At 38.3% G+C, this 22644-nt stretch overlaps 1 protein-coding gene across 3 annotated transcripts in view; it reads left to right on the forward strand.

Moving 5' to 3' along the window:
* The window catches only part of Prp6 (pre-mRNA processing factor 6), a 323443-nt gene that overhangs the window by 103653 nt on the left and 197146 nt on the right, over positions 1–22644 (forward strand). For all 3 annotated transcript variants that reach the window (XM_068225312.1, XM_068225311.1, XM_068225313.1), the window contains exons 9-10: positions 9319–9463; positions 21214–21387. In XM_068225312.1, coding sequence (XP_068081413.1) covers positions 9319–9463; positions 21214–21387 — 319 coding nt within the window. The remainder of the gene's footprint in view (positions 1–9318; positions 9464–21213; positions 21388–22644) is intronic.

Genomic DNA, 22644 nt, shown 5'->3' on the forward strand with positions numbered 1-22644 from the left:
CCGTAAAGCAAAGTTGGTCTGAAAACAGACCGATGTAAAGATAGTTTCGTCTGGGAGCTGACTTCCTTCTTACAGAATACTGTTGATCGCAACTGCGAGCTCACTGCATTAGCTTTTCTACACCTTGATTCAATCTCAGTTACTATATTACCATCCTGGGAGAACAAACAGCCTAAATACTTGAAATTATCGACCTGTTCTAGCTTTGTATCACCAATCTGACATTCAATTCTGTTCTTACCTACTGACATCAACGGCTAATTTTCATAACATACTCATTGCACCTATTTTCAAGTTCCAAGATATTTGACTGCAGGTTTTCGATACAATCTGTCGTTAGGACAAGTCGTCAGCATAGGTCAGACTGCTTACTAAATTTCCATCTAACTGAATCCCTCCCTGCCATTTTATACCTTTCAGCAGATGATCCGTGTAAACTACAAACAGCAAAGCTGAAAGATTACAGCCTTGTCTAAACCCTCTAAGCACCCTGAACCAAGAACTCATTCTACCATCAATTCTCACTGAAGCCCAATTGTCAACATAAATGGCTTTGATTGATTTTAATAATCTACCTTTAATTCCATAGTCCTCCAGTATGGCGAACATCTTTTCCCTCGGTACCCTGTCATATGCTTTCTCTAGATCTACGAAACATAAACACAACTGCCTATTCCTCTCATAGCATTTTTCAATTACCTCTGAAAATCTGATCCTGACAGCCCTCTGTGGTCTGAAACCACACTGGTTTTCATCCAACTTCCTCTCAACGACTGATCTCACCCTCCCTTCCAAGATGCCAGTGAATACTTTGCCTGGTATACTATTAATTGAGATACCTCGATAGTTGTTGCAATCCTTCCTGTTCCCTTGCTTATAGATAGGTGCAATTACTGCTTTTGTCCAATCCGAAGGTACCATACCAATATTCCATGCTAATCTTACTACTCTGGGAAGCCATTTCATCCCTGCTTTCCCACTATACTTCACAATTTCAGGTCTTATTTCATCTTTTCCTGCTGCTTTATGACAATGGCGTTTATTTACCATCCTTTCCACTTCCTCAAACGTAATTTCATGAACACCATTTTCCTCCTCCCTGTGAACTTGGCTGTTCGCAACATCACCAGGAAGATTTCCTTTTACATTGAGAAGATGTTCAAAATATTCCCTCCACCTCTCCAGTGATTCCCTGGGATCTATTATGAGTTCACCTGAATTACTCAAAACACTGTTCATTTCCTTTTTCCCCCCTCCCTTCTTAAGATTCTTTATTACTGTCCAGAAAGGTTTCCCTGCTGCTTGACCTAGCCATTCCAGGTTATTCCAAAATCTTCCCACGACTTCTTTTTGGATTCAACGACTATTTGTTTCGCTCTGTTTCTTTCATCGACGTACCAATCCCTGTCTGCCTCGGCCCTTGTTTGGAGCCGTTTCTTATAAGCCTTCTTTTTACGTTTACATGCTGCTCTCACTTCATCATTCCACCAAGACATACGCCTTTTCCCATCTTGACAAACAGTTGTTCCTAGGCATTCCCTTGCTGTTTTTACTACAGCATCCCTGTATGCCACCCATTCTCTATCTATATCCTGAACCTGCTTACTGTCAACTGTTCGAAACTTCTCACTAATCATATCCATGCACTTCCGTCTAATTTCCTCGTCCTGGAGAATTTCTACCCTTATTCATTTGCGGACAGATTTCACTTTCTACACCCTAGGCCTAGAGATACTTAGTTCACTACAGATCTGATAGTGGTCTGTATCATCGAAAAAACTCGTACATTCCTAACAGATTTCCTGAATTCAAAGTCCGTTAAGATATAGTCTGTTATGGATCTGGTACCCCTAGCTTCCCATGTGTAGCGGTGAATAGCCTTATGCTTGAAGAATGTATTCGTAACTGCTAAACCCATACTATTCCAGAAGTCCAACAAATGCTTCCCATTTCCATTAGCTTCTATATCTTCCCCACATTTACCGATGACCCTTTCGTAGCCTTCAGTTCTATTTCCAACTCTCGCATTGAAATCGCCCATTAGCACTATTCTATCCTTGCTGTTGACCCTGACCACGATGTCACTCAATGCTTCATAAAACTTGTTAACTTCATCCTCATCTGCACCTTCACATGGTGAGTACACTGAGACAGTTCTCGTCCTAATTCCTCCAACTGACAAATCTACCCATATCATTCGCTCGTTTACATGCCTAACAGAAACTATGTTGCGTGCAATAGTATTCCTGATAAACAGCCCTACCCCATACTCTGCCCTTCCCTTTCTAACACCCGTCAAGTACACTTTATAATCTCCTATCTCTTCCTCGTTATCTCCCCTTACCCGGATATCACTTACTCCTAGCTCATCCAGATGCATCCTCTTTGCTGACTCAACAAGTTCTACTTTCTTTCTTCTATAACCCCCATTAGTATTGATTGCTCCCCATCGAATTCCATTTCGTTCGCCAAGTTGTTTCCAAGGAATCCCTCGCCTGTCAAATGGGAGTGGGACTCCATTACTCCCATTGGTCTGAGGCTTGCTTAAAATGTTCAGAGCTCGGTAAATTCATGAAGCAGAATGCTACCCTACTTACACATAGTCCAAGTGAGGATCTCTCCTCTAACGGGTTATGGACCACCAGTGGATTGTATAGTCCTAGCCGCCTGAGCACAAGAAGGGCCATGACTCATAATATGTTCGAGATGCTCACTCCCATTTCATAGCAACTGGTATTCCGACTCTCAGGACTACTTACTAGCCCACTCAGCCGTTGCCCATGGTTCACGAACTAGGACGTGATTACAGTAACCCACACCATGAACCAGTAAAACCTTGTTAATTCAAAGTCATTGGGACACAAAAATTGGACTTTGAATTACGTGATTTAGAATTAACCAACATGTACTTCGGAAATGCCAACCCTTGTGGCGTCACGATATATTCTAAGACCCATTCCTGCATGCAGTTAACCTTGATTCACAGTTTAAAGCTCTCAAATGCCATGGGAAAAAACTGTTTCCAAAATCTATCCAACAAGGTGCATTTACAGTATTCAAATAATGCTCTTGGATAACTCACCAGCAAGCATAACCTCACTCAGTGAAATCAAAAGAAAGAAAACCTGATTCAAAGATGAAGAGAAGTTTATACTTGCTCCCCTGTGCAAGTGCTTTATTCATTAATTACTGGACTGTATGCATTTTAGACGCCATGCGCTTGCATGGAAAGTACTCAATGCCCTTAAAACATCACGGCTTATCGAACTTTCCTATGACAAGTGGAGAAAGTCTCTCGCTTCCGTCCACATTACAACAACAGTTTACAGTGACTATACTTGTATGATTTCCCGCCATGACACTTGCAATGCCCATTAATGCATGCAGTCACCTTGATTCTCGGTTTAAACTTTTCAAATGCCATGGAAAACACTATTTCAGAAATTTATCCAACAAGGTGCTTTTACATTATTCAAAAAATGCACTTGTATAAAAATGGCAAACATAACCTCACGCAACGAAAGGAAGAAAAACATGATTCAAAGACGAGGAAAAATTATGCTGGCTCCCCTGTGCAAATGCTTTGTCTTTTGGATTACTGTACTGTCTGCATTTTTAGATGCCTTGTACTGGCATGGTAAGTGCCCGACGCCCTTAAAACATCGTGGCTTTTCGAAATTTCCTATGACAGGGGAAGGAAATCTCTCGGTTCCATGTGCACTACATAGCAACACAGTACATTTCCCGGCTGGCAATTATTTCCTTTAAAACCATAAGTCCGTTTGGCCTCAGCATTTAAAAAAATAAAACAAACAAACAATGCAGTTTCATCAGCATTGACAATATTGTTTGGTGTGTAGGAATTAATTATAGGCTATAAGCCACGCTTTTGCGCCAACTGTCGGCATCACCAGTGTTCGCGGATTCTACCTCTCTGCACACTGCCTGCTAGGCCTATGTGATATTGTGGCATTCCTAAAACGCCAAATACTAAATAATTACGATTTCGCTCAAACATAGCAGATATGAAGCACACTGTAGATACGCCGAAGTAGGTAAAAGTACGCAAAGTTACCCCTGCATGTTTTGGAAGATGCGTTCTTTCATGACGTGGAGAATGTTGAATTTAAATTACTCTGTAAAATACTAATTTTTTTTTAAACTGTAAAGGCAGTTTCGAATTAAAAGTCTGAATTTCGGTAACAGGACCGACATTGTACTTCGAATTACGAATTATCCGTATTTTGAATTAAATGGTTTAAATAACATGCAAAACCGTACCTCATGTTTCCGGGAATGAGAGCTGCTTCGAATTAGGCGAGATTTTGAATTAACCGATTTTTAATTATCGAGGTTCTACTGTAGATAGGTTATAACTTTGAGATTCCTAGCAACTGGTGACATTCACTTATATAGTATTTGTCTAGAGTATCAAAACAAGCAATTTCAGTTATTGTCTTTGAAGTGTTAGAGCGAAGCTGGAAATTAAACTACATTAGAACACAGCTAAAAGAATATCATACAGAATTAAAGGTGCTGTATATTAGAACTTTTGCTTGTAATTTGATAGTCAGTTTTAAAAAGGAATAAGAAATCATTGTAATCCGCACTATGAATTTGCATGCTGTAATTGCGTCCTCGCCATGTGCAAACTGAAATGTTAACGAAAACATGAAGAGTTAATGAAAAGTTTCATTCACAAAAGTTCAAGAAATTTTATCAACGTTCTTGAAAAGTTAAATAACACACTGTTTTGTTTAATAACATACAAAAATGTTTCTGAACATTGTTCATTAACAGTGTTTATTAACAAAGTTAGAGAAAACTTCTTGGTGTGGACGCACCTTTACTCTGTTTTTGCATGAGCTTGCGTCATCTTTTTCTCGTAATGGCAGGGTCATGCTCGAGGTTGAATGCTTCTGATATCCTTGACAGTATTAGTGACTTTTTTTTTCGTCAAAGTTATTCCCATTATGTTGGAAGTAACGATTTTACTCCTGAAGATTTTTGCACAGTCACAGCTGCTTACCATGCATCGGACCGTGAAGAACCTGACATCGATGACAGTCACATGTACTGTACAGTGTGTCATACTTCATGAGGGAATTGCAGCACACACATCATACTGATATCAAATTATTCAGAATTAAATATTCCTTCTTTCAGGTTTAAGAGTAAAGAAGAAAAATGCGATAATGTCTGATCTTTCTGTCATTGAAAATATTAATTATTTTTCAAAAAATATTTTCAAATTTTAATTTTTTTTCAGCTTTACCAATAATAATACGTCTAAGGTATATTCATTTCTGAAATGCTCATAGTTTCCTATATTAGTGTGATTTATTATGTTAATATGTGTTAAACTGTTTACGTGTTGAACTTTTGTAATTTGGTTGCAAAATCACAAAAATTAGTTTGAGCTGCTTCGAACAAACCCCTGCATATAGGTTGAATGCAGGAGAGTTAATATTGGTCATTTTCTATTATTTTTATGTTGAACAGGTGGACGTTTGTTGAACAAAGTTTCCTCTACTTTCTTATTGAAACAGTTGTCATATTTCATAATATCAATATCTTCTTGGTAGAGAAAACCATGTACTGGTGAATAGCAGCCAGAACTGAGGTTTTCTCAAATCTTATTTCAAGACTAGCAGTTACCCGCGGCTTTGCTTGCATGGATTTCGTAATTTGATAAAAGTAATCGTTCCTCGGTACTGTACTAAGACATTATATGAAAATCCGTAAAGTATAAAAATTCACCAAAAAATTACGTTTCATTTACCCCAGAAACTCTTTGTAAAGCATGTTTGTGTTATTGCCTTTTGGGGCTAAGATGACCATGTGACATAGAACTGTACATGTGAAAAACAGTCTTCTCTCAAGTTGAAAAAAAAACATGTTTCTTTATTTTTTAAGGATATTCCAGATATCAGTTTTTATATCTATAACATCTTCAGTTTTTGAGATATAATTATCCTCGTAAAAAATAATTCAACTCATTTTTCACTTTTTTTTGCCCCCGTTAAGTGTATTTTCCAAAAAGGACTTTCAAAATACCGAGTCTTTTGTTTGTAACATGATTAGTTTTTGAGCGGTACTCATTTCACAAATCACCTGATTTTTCAATTCTTTTCAGGCACTTACGTAGATTTTCCAAAAACAAAAAAATAGGTGTTTCTTTATTTTTAAAAGAGATTCCAAATACCAGTTTTCACGTCTGTAACCTTTTCAATTTTGGGGGTATTTAAGTGCATTTTTCATAAACAAAAGAAGGTGTGTTTGTTTATTTTTAAAGGAGATTCCAAATACCAATTTTCACGTCTGTAACATCTTTGTCACTCCTATCTACCCCCATTAATTGGATTTTCCAAACCAAAAAAAGACGTATTTATTTTGAAAGGAGTTTCCAAATACCAATTTTCATGGCTGTAACATCTTCTGTTTTTAAGATATCAGTATCCTCATAAAAGGTATTCAACCCCCTTTTCACCTTTTTTAAGTCCCTTAGTGGGATTTTCCAAAAACAAAAAATGCATATTTCTTTATTTTTAAAGGAGATTTCAAATATCAATTTTTACGTCTGTAAACTTTTTAGTGTTTGAGATATGGTTATACTCATTTAAACAATTCACTCCCCTTAGCAACAGAATATCCAGAATTCCACCCTTGGTGAGCATCTACATAATATACACTGTATCCTCGAATTTTCATTCTTTTATGTCCAGTAGTTTGGGCTCGGCGATGATGAGCCAGTCAGTCAGTCAAGTCAGGACGTTATTTTATATATAGAGAGATTGAGGAACAAGGAGATGTGCTACCAATTCTATAGCCTCCCTTGGTAGCCTTTTTACTGCTGTAAAAATACAGTTGTATAATTTCATCTTGACGAGGGCTACTACACAGTATCTGAAATGTTGATGTATACTGTTATCATTACAAGATATTACAATTATTCCGTATTGACAGTTTTCACTTTACAAAGGAAATTTAATATATCCTCTTATCCAATACCTACACATCTCCATCATTAGATGGAGTAATAATAGTCATACATGTTTCAACTCATTTGAGCCATCTTCAGTTTTAAAAAAGTTATTTTTACATAATTGATGCTAAAAAATGTGTTAAAACAAAATGAGGGAAAGAGTGAAAACAAATTAGACATGACGGAATCAAAACAATAAGTGATTATGGCGAGGTTATGGACCTCTTAGTCTAAAACGTTCAGTGTGTTACAAGTAAAAAACTAGGACAAATTCACTGGCCTGTCAGAACAAGAAAGTAAATGAGGCTGGTTTTTATGGTTCACGCAATAGGGAGAGAGGAGGGAGTACCATAGTTTGGGTTTATCAGTTTCAGTTGTATTAGTAGTTTTGAAAATGGTTTCACTTGCATGTCACTCTGGCTGTGTGACTGTTTTTTAATGTCTTAATTTTGCTGCATTCAGTAAGCTTTTTTTGTTGTATGTGTTTTTGGTGACATAATTTGCTTTAATTTATTTGTTCTGTTTTGCCAGGTTTTTTGTTATTTAGATTATAACTTGTAATAATTTCACCAAAATACTCAAATTTATCAACAATTTTGATTTTATGTTCATCAGTATAATTTTATTTTCGAGTGGTGGTTGATTTCACTTTTTTCAAAAATTCTAAGACCTATTTCCTGCAGAGATTTGATGCTCACTTTCCTTAATTTTGTTGGATAATAATGCAAGGTCATCAGTAAACCCCAAACAGAACTAATTTTTTGTTTATAACTTCCAATTTTTATGTTCTTAGGATTCCCTTTGAACCATTCTCCCATTACATATTCTAATGCACAGTAAAATAGCAAAGGTGACAGCCACCTTGTCTTAAACCAGTTTTAATCATGAATGGATCAGAAATTTCCCCACCAAACTTAACTTTTGATTATCAGTTAAAGTAAATTTTATAAGTTTAATTAGTTTTGGATGGAGCCCAAAATTCCTTAAAATTTTTAATATTGAAGGCCTATGTATGGAGTCGTATGCCTTCTTAAAATCTATGAATGTTATTGAAAGAGACTTATTTTGTTTCTTGTAATATCCCATAACTAATTTGAGAGTAATGATCTGCTCAGCACAACTTCTGCATGGTCTAAAACCTCTCTGGTTTTCTCCTTGCTCTTCTTCTAATTGTTCTTCATTTCTTTCATATACTGTAAGATGTGGGATTTCCATGGTTTTCCATTTTAGCACCAGGCAAATGCTGGGGCTGGGCCTTAATTGGGGCCACGGTCGCTTCCTTCCCAATCCTAGCCCATTCACCTCCCATCGTTGCCATGAGACCTATCTGTGTTGGTGCGATGTAAAGCCATCTGTAACCAAAAAAAAAAAAAAGAGAGATGATACTTGATTGTTTGTACTTTTTCCAGAATCACTTTAGGTGATGGTAAATATTATTTTTCGTATTGCTTCATGTACTGTGTCACTGCTTTAACCTGATGTAAAATTACACTCCTTGCCTGGGTTCTGTTGTTTTGTGTACGTTATGTATAGTTTGCCACCATCTCAAAGACATTATCAGTATACTTTATCAAGGCAACTTATATACACTCTCTGGATAGTCATTGTCTTCCCTGGGAACAGATTATCTCAGATTGCATAGGAGTATATGAGTTACCTTAATTGAGAATAGTGCATTGTATTGTAACTGAAAAGTCAGCGACTTGTACCATAATTTAATTTCATTAATTGCATATGTTAAAAACATCTAAGCTCTTTAGCCCCTTTCAATTGTGAAATTACCTGCATTTCACCCCAGTTTAGCAGTAGGCTCATCAGTTGGATTGCTACAACTTTACAAGGTGCTGGTGGCCAGTGCGCTGTTGAGACACCACTACAAGCCTCCTATGTAGGACAGTGCAGTGACGGTCGTCAATCACAACATTGGTACCCATGAAGATTACTGCGCCCAAGGCGACTGTTGTTTTTGAGAGCAAAGTCGCAAAGAGTAAAAGCTCGAAGGGGGGGTACCACCCAACCTTTGACCAATAAGATCTGTGCCAGCTGGCAGTCCTAAGCCAGCGCAGCAGTGGGGGAAAAGGCCAAGTCTCCCTCCCACCCTCAGAGACACCACTACAAGCCTCCTATGTAGGACAATGCAGTGACGGTATCTCAACGGCGCACTAGGCGCCAGCGTGTTTGAAAGTGTAGCAGTCCAATGATGAGCCCACTGCTACACTGGGGTGAAATGCTGGTAATTTCACGATTGAAAGGAGCTAAAGAGCTTGAATGTTTTTAAAATAATTTAAGTTCAACAAACTTCAACCTTTAACTGTTGTTTCTGTTGTCTGCAGTGACATAAAGAAAGCACGCTTGTTGCTAAAATCTGTTCGTGAGACAAATCCAAATCACCCTCCTGCATGGATTGCATCAGCCCGACTGGAGGAAGTGACGGGTAAAGTTCAAGCTGCACGAAATCTCATAATGAAGGGCTGTGAGGTAAGTTTGATGCCTATATTAGTAAGATCTGAGAAATAAGCATAGGTACATTCATACAAACATATACATTACACAAAATATTATAACATTAACTATTATAAAACTTATATTAGTAAGATCGAAAATGGAAAGAATTACATTTTCATACCTTACAGATGTGCTGAGGAAGATGAATCTTGCTTTTGTTTGTTTTCTTTATTAAATTATTTCAGGTTTTTAAGTTGCTATGTTAAAAAGAAGTTGCTGTTTTTTGAGAGACCACTAAAATACCAGACATTTAGCTGTGGGCACCCTTTGTTGATGAATTTGTAGAAAAAAGCCTTAGCAGTACTACTGGTACTGTGCTATACATAATAAAATAATTAATGTTTTGTTTCTATGTCCCACTAACTACTTTTGATGGTTTTTGGAGATGCCGAGGTGCCAGAATTTTGTCCCGTAAGAGTTCTTTTATGTGACAGTAAATCTACTGACATAAGGCTGGCATATTTGAGCACCTTTAAATACCACCGGACTGAGCTGGGATTGAATCTGCCAAGTTGGAGATCAGAAGGCTAGCGCCTCAACCGTCTGAACCACTTAGCCTGGCTGCGCTATACAATAGCATGGACAGTAATATAAAGCATGGCAAATTGAAGTAAGACCCTGGAAGCCATGCAATATACCGTGCAACATCTGTGAACTGGAATGAATGGGGCAAGGTAGATTTGGATAACCAAAAATTGCCGATAATTATTAAAATGTCATTTTTTGAGGTTAAGAAACGTTTTTTGATGTTTTAGGTGAAAGTAAATTAAGACAATACCTATACAGTGTTAACCATATGTATTTTAATAAATCCAAACTACGGTACTCCCTCCTCTCTCCCTATTGCGTGAACCATAGAAACGCAGCCTCATTTACTTTCTTGTTTTGACAGGCTTGCATTGTTTTTTGTTAGGCATTTTTGAAGTATGCTCTTCAGTCTTCTTTTCCATTTTGACCCAGTCAGAAACAGTGGAATTACCAACACCAAAATCAGCTGCCACTGTATGCAAAATCTGACCAATGTTAATTCTTTTAATTGCTGCTAATTTTTCGGCCCATTTTGATTTTGTTGACATGATGTGCAATAAAAGCATGTTGTAAAAAAGATACAATCACCACTGGATGGGCAATTACTAGGGTACTAATGAAAGAGCCAAAACAAGTGGAGTTGGCAGTAGAGAAGGGAAGGAGGCCGTCAAGGCCAGAGTGCATGCGTTCTGTTACTCATCCTCTTTGTCATAACATAGCAAACAATGGAAGTATAGAGCCAAAATAAACTTGAGTTTGCAATAGAGAAGGGAAGGAGGCAGTCATGATCAGAGTACATGCATTCTGTTACTCATTTATTCCCTTGTCATAATGCAACAAACAATATTACTTTAATTTTTTCGAATCTTCCTTTTTTTTATCATTTGAATTAAAAACATTTTAGAGAACAGAGGTTCTAATGTAAGCGCTAGTTCTGTCAGCTAATGTGACAGAGCAGGACGAGTATGAGAGTGCAGACTGTGTATTCACTGATACAGTGGAACCTCGATTATCCATTCCCGGAACCTACGTTTTCCCGGATCATGCGTTCAAATTACGTGGTCCCGCGAGCATCGTAATTAAATCATGTTGTAAAAATCCCACATCCGTTCCTTGAAGAAACAATTTCTCGGATCAACCGTCCAGAAATTTCTGTCCCATGAACGCTAAATCCTCGATCAAGTGTTTTTCAATAAACTGTATCTCACGAAAGGACAGCTATGGCATACTTATGGATCTTGGCGTTAACGCCCCGTCATTGCGATAATTAGAGCGATTGGCAGTGAACTTGCATAAGGGACCATCTTAGCATCGCATTCGGGTGGTATTGTTTAGAGAATCTCGGAAATTAAAAAGCGGAGGGTGGCCACAATAATTGTAAGGCGATACAGAGCATTTCGACAGCTCGACTTGAAGATGGAATGAGTTTCCTCAAATGTTCACACTTAGAAAACGTCCACATTATGTCCAGGTTAGATGATTATATTTTTACTTTTTTCGATTGTATTGCCGAACAGGTTTTCGGCACTTTCCTCAGTGCACTGTATAGCAACTGGGCTTTCAGGCAGGAATCGAAACTGCTCCTTCTTAACACAAATCTTGCACAAATCTAGTATTTTAATATTATCGTATATGATTATGTTCAAATCTCTATAGAACACTTTCCCGCCTTGTCAATACTTTACATATTTTATTATATTTAATTACCGTACAAGTTTCGAGAGCCAACTACTCTCTTCTTCAGCGGTGCCAAACATTAATTAATCTTTAAACTTGGTGCATTGGTACAAATAGAACAATTATATATAAATCTTGAAATTATTACAATATTTCTCTGTGTTTCACCTTTCACTTACTTACTATGTCATTTGTTACAGACTTTAAACTAGAATTTTCAAATCATAAATAATAAAATCTATTAAATTAATCACTACTCGTTGGCTGAATGGTCAGTGTACTGGCCTTCGGTCCAGAGGGTCCCGGGTTTGATTCCCGGTCGGGTCGGGGATTTTAACCTTAATTTGGTTAATTCCAATGGCCCGGGGGCTGGGTGTTTGTGCTGTCCCCAACATCCCTGCAACTCACACACCACACACAACACTATCCTCCACCACAATAACACGCAGTTACCTACACATGGCAGATGCCGCCCACCCTCATCGGAGGGTCTGCCTTACAAGGGCTGCACTCTGCTAGAAATAGCCATTACAATTTATAAATCTCTTTTTTTTTCAACCGTATTGGAGTTCAGAGTATCAAATTATAATAATTAAAGAACCACCTTTCCAATACACAAAATCCTTATAATTAGGATGAAATCGTTTAATCGTAAATTAATCACTATATGTTAATTTTACATCCTTATTTACATTTAAAAAGAATAAAATGTTTCTTCGTGTCTAAATTTAACATTTACTTTGCCATTTAGTAGAACCCTTTAAAATAAAATAGTTTCAATTCGTAAAATAATAAATAACATCTATAAAGTTAGTCACTATCTTAAAATCATAAATAATAAATAATAAATAGCCAATTTGGAAAATAATAAATAACACCTATAAAGTTAGTCACTCTCTTAAAATATTTTCTGCTCTCTTCTTTTTCTTCTTTCCTTAAGTCTGCTATAATTCCGATACCTCTTATGAATTAGAATTTCCTCCTCTTAATCCCATCAATTCTTCATTTCATCTAATTTATCCATAAATTAAAGTGATGTAACATTGGTCTGAACCAAACAATATGTCCTCCTTGCTGTCAATGACCTTATGGGGCGAGCTGCTACTATGCTGCCGGTTACGTGATGACCATGCTAGTTACTTTTATAACCGTCAAATTCTTCAGTTCGATTGTTTGCTAAATTTAACCATGAACGAAATATTATTGCACTAGTCTGAATAAACAAACATGTACTTGCTCTCTGCTGTCAATGACCTTATTAGGTGCGCTGCTACTTGTCGCTATGTTATCGAGACAAGAACAGATGTTGCACCTCACAACAAAAGGCCATGGGAAGTCTTGGGATTGCCTATTACTGTTTTGGTCTTAATATAAGACAGGGAATTTTACGTTTTCATGTTAAAAGTCAGAAACCGCAGTTGTTTCATTTGTGCACGTTACTTGTAAATGGTTTGTATCATTTCCAACTCGTACTGACATGTGCAGCGAGCGCGCTTTCCAGCTGAGTCCAAGGTCACAAATAACCGTAATTTCTGAAGTTTTGATATTTTTTTCTCTTTCCAATTTGATAGGATTAGTGACGGGCAGAATTGAATGTAATGCATTCGAGAACTTCTGAGAATCGATACTTACATTCGAAAGTTCAGCTGTTAACACGACGAGAACAATTTACCGTAATACACTTATAAAAACCACCTTACCATATCGAATAAGCAATATCCAGTTCAGATGTGATCTCGCAGTGTAATGTTGAGGTGCTTACAAAGGGTACTGGCCATTCGTAAATACTGATACTCGTAAGTTCCTATATTTCTGATATTTCATTGTCAGCTGAACTGTCATTTTCAATGTTGAAATCACTATCACTGTCACTGCCGTCATGAGTTCTTCAGTGTCTTCGAGGGAGCCTCTGTGGCTCAGTGGCACAGCAGGCCGGCCTTTCACCACTGGGTTCCGTGGTTTAAATCGCGGTTTTTCCATGTGAGATTCGTGCTGGACAAAGCAGAGGTGGGGCAGGTTTTTTCTCTGGGTGGTTTTTACTGTCTTCTTTCATTCCAGCAACACTCTCCAATATCATTTCATTTCATCTTTCAATCATTAATCATTGTCCCAGAGCAGTGCGACAGGCTTTGGCAGCCAGCACGATTCCTATCCTCGTTGCTAGATGGGGGCTTCATTTGTTCCCTCCTGACCTGGTCAAATGACTGGAAACAGGCTGTGGATTTTCATTTTCTTCAATGTCTTGAAGTAGTCTACCCCTCTTCCAATACTCAGCTAATAACTTGTCAACGTGTCTTTCTTCCATTCATCACTCGTCGTCGTCGTCGTCGTCATCGTCGTCGTCATCATTCCCATTGTCCAATTTGATCTTGGATTGAATTGTGGATCATTGATGTTCATCCCTGCCTGTCTTTCCACCATTCTTCATCAAAGACATTTTGAAAGTTTGCCACTTTCTTCCATAAATCATTTTCAGTTTGTTCTCTCCAGTGTTTCCCAGGTCTATCTGTAGGTCTTTTCCCTCCAACCTTCAGTTCAAGCTTCAACTTCGGGATCCTCGTTCCTCTCATTCTTTTAATGTGCCCATACTTCAGTCCTAATTGTTCTACTCGCTTTCCCACTTTGTACACCCCTAGTGTTTTTTGTATTACTGTATTTCTTATTTGGTTCTGTCTTGTCTTGGTCAGCATACTTCTTAGCAATTTCATTTCATTTGCCTGGATTTTACTTTCCTTTGCTTTGGTTGTTACCCAAGTTTCAGCTCCGTACATCATAATTGGTAGAAAGTAGTTTTTGCACATGATTTCCTTGCATCATATTGGTTCTGCCTTACTCCATAACAAGTCCTCTCACATCCTACTAAAACTGTCCAGCTAACTGCACTGTGGTGCTTATTTCCTGTGTCATTCTTCTGTTTTTCGATATCACACTCCCAAGGTAATGAAATGTTCTTGCTACCTTTAGTGGTACCCACTGAACTTTTACACTTTCTCTGCCATTCCTTGATCCTTGCGTAAGAACAACAATTTTTCTCTTTTGCCCATTCTTCAATTGCTTCATTCCATTCATTCATAACAGTTGCAAAAGAGTCTGTTATGATGCGCTTTGTCCTTGAGTAACTGGTTCACATTTTTGTCAGTAATTCGATGCTTTACAGTTCTCCATATTAATTCTGTTGGGTTCAGATCACAGTGATATGGAGGTAATTTTACCACCAAGTCACGCAAAGATTTCAAATAATCATCCATGGCATGTCCTGGTGCATTTTACACAATTGCACCAAGTTAAGTAATTAATACTTGCATGGGTCTTCTTCATTGTATGTTATTTATCATTAGCCTGGTCTTTATCTTATATTTCCTACTGTATGGGTGTGTTATGTTTCATTGTCCATGACTATGATACAATATATTCGGTACCAGCTGTGTTTTTATCCAAGTGATGAAGTTCTTGCCATTTATTTTGTCATGATAATCTCCAGCTTTAGTTTTCAATTTGAACATGCACAGTCTGTCTAGTACAAACCCTTTTTCACTACCTACATGAACTGTGATCCACTTCTGACCTGCACAATCCAAAGTCAGTATATTTTCATTTGAATCGTCCTGCCATCACTGTTTTACAATGTACGATAGATGGATATATGTTTCATCCAAAAATATAACAGATCTCTTCTTGTCACCTAGCATGTCATTCTCTTGTCAAGTTCCCAGGTACACACAATATCCATTCTTTCCTTAAGTATTTTTCTTTTATTTTGACACTTCTTAAATTTAAAGCTTATTGAATTGTGCTGGTATTAACCATTACAAGTATTATTATGGTTTTGACATGAACTCCATCATATTTCAGAGACTTTGAACTGTCAGTTTAAGGTGAATTGAGTATGTTCAGTTGTTTTGTTGAGAACTGAAATTTTAGCCGGTTGGTACTTGTCCACGTACTATGACGATTTGACACATTACCTGGCGGTAGACTGTGTAACCTCAGCAGTTGTAGCCAGCAAGCTTGCTAGTCATGTTGCTTTGAATGAAACATGCAAATAACATTACGATCTTCGGCCAATGTGTAAGAAAAACCGTTGCAGGTCCAGGCCTCCTCTTCAAGAAGGGCTTTGACCCTGGAATAACCTCAAGACTGTTACCTGAGTGGTGGATTCTTTTATTAATTTCCTTTTTCACAAATTTTGTGTGTGTTTTGCTTGGAATATGAACCAGTACGTAAGTAGCGTACCTGTTTATTATATTGCAGAACTGAACTTTCTTTGTTGTGTCTTTGTCTTTGAGTATCTCTTAAGCTCCATTACCCTGGTATATATTTAACTGTGTCTTGAACCGAATGTTAAAAAAACTATGACTAATTTCCTGCCTTGTGGTATGTGGTGCCATTTATTTATGACTGACTGGTTGTTTACCACCTACTATGCTATACGAACCTTACGAAGACTTCGTCATTTCATGTATACTATTTTGAGGCATTTTGGAACATATTTTGTGTTTAAAACAACTACTGGTTTTGAAGATTACCAGAGACAGTTAAATTACTGCCTGTAATTAATTGCCTTTTTAACATGTTCAGCCAACCATATTATTATTATTATTATTATTATTATTATTATTATTATTATTATTATTATTATTATTATTATTACATTGACTGACAGAGCAAATGCAACACCAAGAAGGAGTGGTTCGAAAGGGATGAAAGTTGGGGAAAAAACAGAGACGGCACGGACGAATAATTGATGTTTATTTCAAACCGATATGCAGGTTACACAATGTGCACGGCATCGACTCAGTAGGATGTAGGACCACCGCGAGCGGCGATGCACGCAGAAACACGTCGAGGTACAGAGTCAATAAGAGTGCGGATGGTGTCCTGAGGGATGGTTCTCCAGTCTCTGTCAACCATTTGCCACAGTTGGTCGTCCGTACGAGGCTGGGGCAGAGTTTGCAAACGGCGTCCAATGAGATCCCACACATGTTCAATTGGTGAGAGATCCGGAGAGTACGCTGGCCACGGAAGCAACTGTACACCTCGTAGAGCCTATTGGGAGATGCGAGCAGTGTGTGGGCGGGCATTATCCTGCTGAAACAGAGCATTGGGCAGCCTCTGAAGGTACGGGAGTGCCACCGGCCGCAGCACATGCTGCACGTAGCGGTGGGCATTTAACGTGCCTTGAATACGCACTAGAGGTGACGTGGAATCATACGCAGTAGCGCCCCAAACCATGATGCCGCGTTGTCTAGCGGTAGGGCGCTCCACAGTTACTGCCGGATTTGACCTTTCTCCACGCCGACGCCACACTCGTCTGCGGTGACTATCACTGACAGAACAGAAGCGTGACTCATCGGAGAACACGACGTTCCGCCATTCCCTCATCCAAGTCGCTCTAGCCCGGCACCATGCCAGGCGTGCACGTCTATGCTGTGGAGTCAATGGTAGTCTTCTGAGCGGACGCCGGGAGTGCAGGCCTCCTTCAACCAATCGACGGGAAATTGTTCTGGTCGATATTGGAACAGCCAGGGTGTCTTGCACATGCTGAAGAATGGCGGTTGACGTGACGTGCGGGGCTGCCACCGCTTGGCGGCGGATGCGCCAATCCTCGCGTGCTGACGTCACTCGGGCTGCGCCTGGACCCCTCGCACGTGCCACATGTCCCTGCGCCAACCATCTTCACCACAGGCGCTGCACCGTGGACACATCCCCATGGGTATCGGCTGCGATTTGACGAAGCGACCAACCTGCCCTTCTCAGCCCGATCACCACACCCCTCGTAAAGTCATCTGTCTGCTGGAAATGCCTCCGTTGACGGCGGCCTGGCATTCTTAGCTATACACGTGTCCTGTGGCACACGACAACACGTTCTACAATGACTGTCGGCTGAGAAATCGCGGTACAAAGTGGGCCATTCGCCAACGCCTTGTCCCATTTATCGTTCGCTACGTGTGCAGCACAGCGGCGCATTTCACATCATGAGCATACCTCAGTGACGTCAGTCTACCCTGCAATTGGCATAAAGTTCTGACCACTCCTTCCTTGTGTTGCATTTGCTCTGTCAGTCAGTGTATTATTAATGTCACTGAAGAAAATTTTATCCAAGCACTCTAGATACTTAAATTATGGTGTGAATTGCTTCAGGTGGTGTAAGAATGACATAATATTAATTGTTACGGTCAAATGTTAGTGTGCATTGTGTTTCAGGCATAGCTTGGTTCTATGTGATTTGTTTTGAGCCCAATTTTTATATTGCATTTAAACCTGTTATATTCTACAAACTATTTTAAAATTTGAAAACTTTAAGGTGTTGTAGAGGTCATCTTTTGCCTAGATGGAATATTTATTTAGTATTTAAAATTAATTTCTATCCTTGTAAATTTCATCAGTTGGATTATGTGGTATTGCTGTCGTCCTTACCTTGCATTATCTTGATTCATCTCACCTCATACCCGACCCCTAGAGAAACGGGACAAGGGTTGGACAAACAACAAACAAGTTGATTGCGGTACATGATGACAGATCGTGCTATCCATCTCATTTTCTGTGCTTTGTTATCCTCATTTTTCGTTGGTTGAGCCGGGCTTGATACATAGCGTCATTTTGTTTTTGATAATGACAAAACAATGACATGTGTATGTCGCTGTGGATAGTGGGGTTCGGTGCCTGGATCTGTTCTGTTACATGATATATTCGATGTGTGGAATTTTATATGTTACTTACCCTGTTGTACCTTATTTTATTTCAATTTATGGTACTGAATTTTTCTTTGGGGCTTTAAAATATGACTTAACATTGCCGTTCTTGAACTTGTGCTGCGATGTCATGCTTGAGTGACGTTTTCTCTTGTCACTGTCGTCGTGTGTCTTACTTGCAAGATGCCTTACTTGCTGTTTTATTATATTTGTGTGGGTTCGTGTAACATCATTTTCCTTGATTTCATGAGACGTTTTGTGCGTGTTTTTCTTGGGATGTGTCAGAAATGTACCAGTATCAGATGTTATTTGGGGTCCGATAATTATGTGGAATTTATCCCATATTAATAAACAGGTTTGTTTATGTGATTTTAAGTTTATACTGGTGGAATATTTACCAGAAAAAGGGAATGCTTGGACAACATATTTATTTTTCTCTGTAGGTGAAAATTTGTATGTTATGAAGGTAAAAACTGGTAGTAATTTTTTTTTTTTTTTTTTTTTTTTTTTTAGGTTGACCAAAATTACCTGAATTCCCTAAATTATTTATTGCCTTCTTAATTGTTAACCTTTTATTTTACCATTTATTTACTTTACTACATTTATTTCTTTGGTTTGTATCCCAGTTTTATTTATGGGAGATTGCTGTTATTCTAGTGTTTCCACATTACTAGTTTGTTGCTCTAATGTGTTTCTTTCATTTATGTTAATTTCATTAAATTTAGGATAAAACTAACTGGTGTTTGATTTCAAGTAGTTCATGTTGCCTTGTTTCCTGTGTTTGGTATGTTATTTCATGCGCCTCTTATCTGCCTGTTGGCAGTGGGTGGTGCTTTTGCATGTTCCACAAATGTGTCTGCCGTTATCCTTGCTATTATTGGGGTTTGAAGGATAATGGGAGAGAATGCAACATTTACCACAGATGTTCGTGACGTGACTCCCCTTGTAATCTTTGTCGTCAGGGAGCGTAGATCATAATTTTCTTAATGTTGGTATTTTCTTCTTTTTGTAATACTTCTGAACCTTCTGCTTGATGATGCACTTATACATATCATTCAGTATGATTTTCTTATTCACTGCTCTGTTTTTACCTGGAGGGGATAACTTTCTCCCATTATTCTCAGGCACTATCACCTTCCTGCTGGTGTTTCTTAAGAAGTGTCACGTATTTTCCTGTTGCTGCCGAAGCTTGTTTAGTTTCTTGACAGAAGACAGGCTAAAGAATTTTGCAGCCTGTTCTAAATTAAAGAAAGCAGTTACATTGCATACCATCTCTCTCAACTTTATTATGAGCAGCGTTGTTTTTAGCACTTGCCATTACTTAACACATGGAGATAATATACTTTGGATAGGGTAAAATGTCGAATTCCATCAAAGACACTAGCGAAAATCTCACACTGCATACAACACTTATTGTGCAAGAGCTGGCAGCACTGGCTATTTAGGCCTGGTTCCACCAAGCATATACCTTGATGTTGTCAAGCCACGTACAGTAACAAAGCACGGAGCTGTAGCACTTCAATTAATGTCTCCCATGAAAGCTGGACGAGCACTGACCTGCGGTCACTATTCAGCAACATTGAGTGCTCTCTGCTTCTGTTGGCTGTGACAAGACACTCCCCTGTACAAATCAGAAGGCTATGGGTCTTGCATGACTAGGGCCAGAAGGGCAGGTGAGAGTTTTCAGAAGTTCACATTTCTTGCAGGGTTTCAGTTGGAGTTGGCAAGCTCTAGTGTCATATATGAAAGCTTTTTAATTTTCTTTTTTCCCCCCCTTCAGATCTTGAACGGCTGCACAGAACAGCATTCAGATATCCTCAGTCCATACTGTTGACAAAACGCACAGAAAGCTCAGCTGTGCAGCCGAACAGCCTTATCTCCAAGTTAAAAAGAATGAAGAATTTTCCTCCTTCCTGGGCCAGATGTTTCTTTGCTATAACTTTAGTTTGGAAGTTTTCTAAATAAGTCAGTCATTATCATTTTCAGTTCATTTCTTTACTTTCCTTCCTCATTGAATATTGTGATGTTAGCCCACTATTCGTAGATTAGATTAAGTGCAATATAAATGTCTTCATTTATATTCATTTAGAGCAGGATTCACTTACTATAATGTTGATTATATAGCCTTAGAACAGTCATTAAATCTGCATGGTCTATCACAACGTTGTGAATTACTAGATACACTTTTCATTTTTAAATTATTCCATTCCTTGGTGAATTGCTCACAACTCCCAGAAAAAAATAAACTTTCACATTCCAGACAGGCTCCCGAGGTTTAGTTTTACACTGTCCACAAATTAGCATTCTGTGGCCTAATTGAAAGAATGTCAAGATCCCTATACAAGTGGATACTGATGTACAGTATTGTCAAATTTGAGAAATCACTTACACACAATCTCTATAAGTGTTTACTACTTTTGTGTGCTTACTTGTACTATAACATTATATATTTGTACATTTTTCTTCTTTCCTTTTACCTTGTATTTTTTTTTCCTCTTGTGTTATAAAATGGCATAACCATAAAGTGTGTGGGATGAAGTTCTCCTAACTAACCGCATTAAATGCAGCTAAACAACTTTTAGTTTCTTTGACAATAATACTGTCATTTTGTCGTCTCAACCTGACAATTCACCAGTGATATTAATTCTTACATTCCTCATATTTGTGTTACTAATTCTCTGTGATCACTTTATAAGTGTGAGTTTTCCATAGATAACTACCTTCATTTTATTCTTTGTATTGTATTCTTATTGTTTCATTACAATCTTAATTCTTTGTGCTTATATAGATAGTTTATGAAAATTGTTCTTATAAATTTGATAAAAGGTTAACCCCAAATCTGAAGATTTGTGGCTGGAGGCAGCCCGATTACAGCCTCCTGATACAGCCCGTGCCGTGATAGCCCAAGCTGTACGTCATATCCCCACCTCAGTACGCATTTGGATCAAGGCAGCCGATCTAGAGTTGGAGACCAAAGCCAAGAGGAAAGTATACAGAAAGGTAAATACACTGTTTGCTCAAGGTATCATTTTTAAGAACAGTAGACATCCGCTATAGTGAGTACGGTATATAGCAAGAACTCCGTTGTAACAACAGTTTTTTCTGTCCTCTGAAAATTCCTATATTAAACTGTGTATTATCTTTCGGTTACAGCAAGAAACCTATCACTGATGCATCCATTATTATGAGTGATTACGTGTGCATTCTTTTTCCTTTGTCAGTATATGTTCACTCCAGCGGTTATTTTGAATGGGATCGATTATCTTCAATATAAGTTATTTTTCTCACTATGTGCACCACCGAGCTCTCTCTCGACCGCTTACATTGAAAAATCCCATGTGATGAGAACCAGAATAAGACCAAAACAAAGGCTCCAACATACATATCACCACACACGCACACACATCCAAATATAAACCATATGTATGAGACATTATAAAATCATCTCTTGCTAATAGCCTCGAAAAGTGCCTGAACAGAATCAAGAAACGCGACAGTGTATATATCAGAACGGTGTTTTTTTTGTTTTAAGTTTCACCAACACAGATAGGTCTTATGGCGACGATGGGATAGGAAAGGCCTAGGATGTGGAAGGAAGCGGCCGTCGCCTTAATTAAGGTACAGCCCCAGCATTTGCCTGGTATGAAAATGGGAAACCACGAAAAACCATCTTCAGGGCTGCCGACAGTGGGATTCGAACCACTATCTCCCGGATGCAAGCTCACAGCTGCACGCCTCTAACCGTACGGCCAATTCGCCCGATTATATCAGAACGGTACCATAAACTGCTCACATGGAAAAATTTCAGGAGAACCAAAATAAGACCAAAAATCAACATTATCATCCCACCCCCACACATGTACAGATATAAACTGTATGTCAGGCACTATGGGGAGAAAATTTGAGCTAGAGAAAAGGATGTCAGGTACACATAGAAAACATTTCTAGCTCGACGTTAAACCATAAATCCAATTGTAAATATATGAAGCTAAGTTACTTTAACGGCTCAAATAAAATACAAATAAAATACTATGGTGGAAAACACAATGTTAGGAATTATAATATTCCCTTACCTTGACGCAAGCGTGATAAACTGATATAACTTGAAAACAATATTCTCTCATCCATGGGTAAATAATGCAAGTATCGAGCTTGAATTGTTGTTATCATTATTATTTTACGATTATGATGATTATTATTATTATGACTTGTGATGTACATCCACTTATTAGTAACATTATTAGTTTATGATCACAT

This window comes from Anabrus simplex, chromosome 1, assembly GCF_040414725.1.
Source record: "Anabrus simplex isolate iqAnaSimp1 chromosome 1, ASM4041472v1, whole genome shotgun sequence".
In the NCBI taxonomy this organism is placed as follows: domain Eukaryota; kingdom Metazoa; phylum Arthropoda; class Insecta; order Orthoptera; family Tettigoniidae; genus Anabrus; species Anabrus simplex.